A 4,310-nucleotide genomic window follows, 5' to 3' on the forward strand; every position below is an offset into this window, starting at 1 on the left:
GTTTGGGCGGCAAGAACAGCACTGAAGGTCTGCTCTTGGCGGTGGGTCTGTGTGAAATACAGAAAGTGTTGGCTGGGGGTCAGGGAAGGGACCGAATGTCTTTCAAAGTCCAGTAACACAAGTTCTCTGCTGGGTAAATGCTGTTTGCTCCCAGGAAATGCCTCTGATTCCTGAAAGAGAGCAATTCTCTGCTAGAGCTGAAACAATGTCAGCAAATTGCTCTGGCAGCTGTTTGTATGGCCTCTTAAATCTGAAGTGCAGGAGTTAATAGTGTCAGAATTGCACGTACAAACTGCCGCTGAAATTGCCTCTTCAGGCAGGGACACTCCAATCCATCAGTGTGGGGGAAAGTCTCTGCCACGGGTCGGATTCTTCTCTAAAGTGGAGAGCTGTGGGTGGAGTGGAGGGGGGGGCAGCCCAGAGAAACCCACCCTCCAGTTTGTCTGGTTATATTTGGTGTTTCTCTGTGAGCCTGTCCATTGCTGCAAACTTTTTTCTTTCCTTTTTTTTTTTTCCCTTCCTTTCTCTCGTGCAGAACGTCACAGCCAACCACAGGATAAATGACACCATCGCCAATGAAGATGGGCCCCAGACCTTAACGGGAAGATTCATGTACGGTCCTTTAGATATGGTTACGCTCACAGGAGAAAAGGTACGGTGTCCACTATGGGTTGTGAGAAGGGACAGGGACAGAGGTGTGCTGGTCAGTGCTCCCTTGGTTCCTGATGGGGTTTGCCACCCTTGGCCACGTTCCCCTGCTCAGACTTGGGTGGTGCCTCCTGCCAGGAACAGCGTTTGTCCTGGAGGTCTTCACCACCAAGGCTGGATTTCGTCCCAGCATCCTGATGTTTGGGTGCTTCTCAGCTCAGAGCTGGGAAGTGCGGAGGGTGGACGCAGAGCCCAGCCCTGCTGGGAGGAGGGTCCCTGTGCGTGGCCGGTCCTGCTCCTCCGGGTCTGTAACGCTGCTGCTGACCCCGCCGTGCTGTCCTCACAGGTGGACATCCACATCATGACCCAGCCGCCATCGGGAGAGTGGGTTTACTTCGACACGGAGATCAGCAACAGCAGCGGCAGGATTACCTACGTCATCCCCGAGAGCCGGCGCCTGGGCATCGGCGTGTACCCCGTCAAGATGGTGGTCAGGTGAGGTGCCTCGGGGTGCAAGAGGAGAGAAAGTGGGATCTGATGATGGTAGGATATGGTTTGTCCTTGTGGGGCTGCTCTGATGGCCGGTTGGGTTCAGAGCCTGGTTTGCCAGCACCAGGGACAAAGCCGTTTGCGCTGTAGAGCTGTAAGAGGAAGATCCGTGATTTCTTCCGACTCGTGCGTTATCGGCAGGATGGCAGGAGCAGGCATCCCACAGCACAGGCACGTGGCCGCACGGTCATCTGCAAAACTGCACAACTCTCCGTTCTGTATTTTAAAGACCAAGACTTGGCTGTGAGGGACAGAACCCTGTCCTTGAGATAATTCACAACCCCGGGGCTCCAGCTCGGTGCCAGGTGCTGGTGTTGAGCTCTGGAAGGGGAGGAGAGGAGCGTCTTCTCCGTGGTGACCCCAGTGATGGTTTGCTGGGGGTATTTTTTTTGGATCCCTGACACCAGGGCTCCTGAGTGCTATTTCCAGACCCACTTCAACACAGAGGCTCTTGCGCCGTGTCCACTGAGGGTGGCATCGCTGTTAGAGGGTTTGGGCTGGATTTGGGCGCTGCTTTGGGCTTGTGATGTGCTGCAGGACTGAGGGATACCTCCTGACACAACCCCTCTATCTTGATGTCTATAAATACCCCTTCCAGGGGCGACCACACGTACGCAGACAGCTACATCACGGTCCTGCCGAAGGGGACGGAGTTTGTGGTGTTCAGCATCGACGGCTCCTTTGCAGCCAGCGTGTCCATCATGGGCAGCGACCCCAAAGTCCGCGCCGGAGCAGTGGATGTTGTCAGGTCAGTGGCAGGGGTTGGGGCAGTTGGTTTATTTTATCCTGGCGTTGCCCAGGTCTGCAGTCCGTTGACTTCTGATTTTCCTTCCAGGCACTGGCAAGACCTCGGCTACCTCATTATCTACGTCACGGGCCGCCCCGACATGCAGAAGCAGAGGGTGGTGGCGTGGTTAGCACAGCACAACTTCCCCCACGGGATCGTCTCCTTCTGCGATGGGCTCGTTCACGACCCGCTGCGGCACAAAGCCAACTTCCTGAAATCCCTCATCACGGACGTAAGCCCGGCTCTGCTGAAATACGATCGTAGCACGGGTTGAGATCGCTCCTCGTCCGATTGTCCCTGTCAGCACCAGTCTCTTGGCAGCGATGTGACCCAAGATTAATCTGCTCATTTTATTTTCATCCTTTTATTGCTCTACCAAAGCATCTGCGCTGTTAAATTGTGTCATCTCTGCACCGCTCCATCTCATCGCTGGTCCTTCCAACACCAAATCCCTGCTGGAACAGGGGCAGCGGTGTCTCCCTTCCCCACACATGCACTTTTTTCACCTTTTTGGTGGTTTTCTGGCTGCCTGGGAGGTATCCAGCAGGTCTGGGGGGGTGCCTTGCACCACCCAGCCTTGACGGGAGACTCCAAAGAGCATCTTCCCAGCATGACCCCAGGGAGGTGTTAACATCTCAGCCCAGAGCCGCAGAAAAACTCCAGATAAAGAAAACATTTTTCTCTGTCTGGCAAGTGAAGGAACTGCCAGTGTCCTGAGCACTCGTTCAGGCAGGAGGCCCCTCGTTAATTCTCTCAGACCCTCATTTTGGCCCCAGTCGCAGCCCGCTGCGGAGGGGCTTGGCCAGGAGCTGCTCTCTGCTGGCAGCGGCGGCAGACGGATCCCTGCAGAGCAGCGTGTGTGCTGTGGGTCCCTTCTCCCTCTGCCCAGCGGAGCCAAACAGCAGAATCACATCCAGCAGCACGGCCGCAGAGGGGAGCACTCCCCGCTGATGGTTGCTGCCTGGGGGGTTGCAAACTGCTCCTCTCCCCCCAGGGACAAGCAGGCGGTGAAGTGTGCGGCGTCCCGGCTCCCCGCAGGCTGTGGGTCAGCAAGCGGAGATCTGCTCTCACGTTGCTGTTACCCCTCTTGTTCCAGCCTGTGAACGTCCCCAGGTCTGTTAATTAGCGCTTTGCACAGCGGTGCATCATCCAGCTGGGAACTTACATAAGTTACTGACCTGAGGATCCCACAAATGCTGTTTAACAATTAATAAAAAAAAAAAAATCCCTGCCTGTGGAGCAGCACGGGGCACCCATATGTTCTGACGGCGTGTTGCTTTCTCTCCCTGCAGCTCCACATGAGGATCCACGCGGCGTATGGATCTACGAAGGACATCTCTGTGTACAGCTCCATCAGCCTCCCGCCCACCCACATCTACATCGTTGGCCGACCCACCAAGAAGCTGCAGAGCCAGTGCCAGGTAGGAGCCGGCTTGTCTGACCCCTGGAGGTGCTGCAGGGGCCTCCCACGGGAGGGCAATGGGAATTTGGTCATTTTCAGACTGGTGGCTGAGCTGGTGTTCGCCAAGAGGGACAGGAACTGCCCCATGTACCAGGACCCATCACATCTGAGTGGTTCATAGAGTCACAGAAAGGTTCGGGTTGGAAGGGACCTTAGAGATCATCGAGTGCCACCCCCTGCCATGGGCAGGGACACCTCCCACCAGCCCAGGTTGCCCAAAGCCTCATCCAGCCTGGCCTTGAACCCCTCCAGGGATGGGGCATCCACAGCTGCTCTGGGCAACCTGGGCCACTGCCTCACCACCCACACAGGAAAACATTTCTTCCCAATATCTCAATCTCCCCTCTTCCAGTTTAAGTCCATTACCCTTCATCCTGTTGCTATGTGCCCTTGTTCCATCTCATGTACATCACCCCAGAGAACCCGGCCCAGCAAACGTGTTGGTGGCCCTCAGGGAACCGTGTCCCATCCCTCTAACGCCTGTCCTCCCCGCTCTCGTCCGGCAGTTCATCACGGAGGGGTACGCAGCCCACCTGGCCCAGCTGGAGTACAACCACCGCTCGCGCCCCGCCAAGAACACCACGCGCATGGCGCTGCGCAAAGGCAGCTTCGGGCTGCCCGGCCAGACCGAGTTCCTGCGCAAGAGGAACCACCTGCTGCGGACCATCTCCTCCCAGCCTTCGGCCACCTGCAGCGGCACCGGCCACCGTCCCGAGCGCACCCAGAGCCAGTCCGACGGCGACAAGGAGAGGGACAGGGAACGCAGCCAAAGAAGCATGAGCATCGCTACGGGGTGCTGGGGCCGGAGCGCAGCGTCCCGGCTGGAGTCCGGCCTCTTGGGGCAGAAGTAGTCGGGGCAGAGGC

General features: G+C 57.2%; 1 protein-coding gene across 1 annotated transcript in view; it reads left to right on the forward strand.

Moving 5' to 3' along the window:
- The window catches only part of LOC104466875 (membrane-associated phosphatidylinositol transfer protein 2-like), a gene marked incomplete at its 5' end in the record, with an annotated part of 4,526 nt that extends 229 nt beyond the window's left edge, over positions 1 to 4,297 (forward strand). The window contains 6 exons of the mRNA XM_010080431.1: positions 536 to 652; positions 995 to 1,143; positions 1,796 to 1,945; positions 2,033 to 2,216; positions 3,277 to 3,405; positions 3,953 to 4,297. Coding sequence (XP_010078733.1) covers positions 536 to 652; positions 995 to 1,143; positions 1,796 to 1,945; positions 2,033 to 2,216; positions 3,277 to 3,405; positions 3,953 to 4,297 — 1,074 coding nt within the window. The remainder of the gene's footprint in view (positions 1 to 535; positions 653 to 994; positions 1,144 to 1,795; positions 1,946 to 2,032; positions 2,217 to 3,276; positions 3,406 to 3,952) is intronic.
- Positions 4,298 to 4,310: the final 13 nt, after the last annotated feature.

Source organism: Pterocles gutturalis, unplaced genomic scaffold (genome assembly GCF_000699245.1).
Source record: "Pterocles gutturalis isolate BGI_N339 unplaced genomic scaffold, ASM69924v1 scaffold16359, whole genome shotgun sequence".
In the NCBI taxonomy this organism is placed as follows: Eukaryota; Metazoa; Chordata; class Aves; order Pterocliformes; family Pteroclidae; genus Pterocles; species Pterocles gutturalis.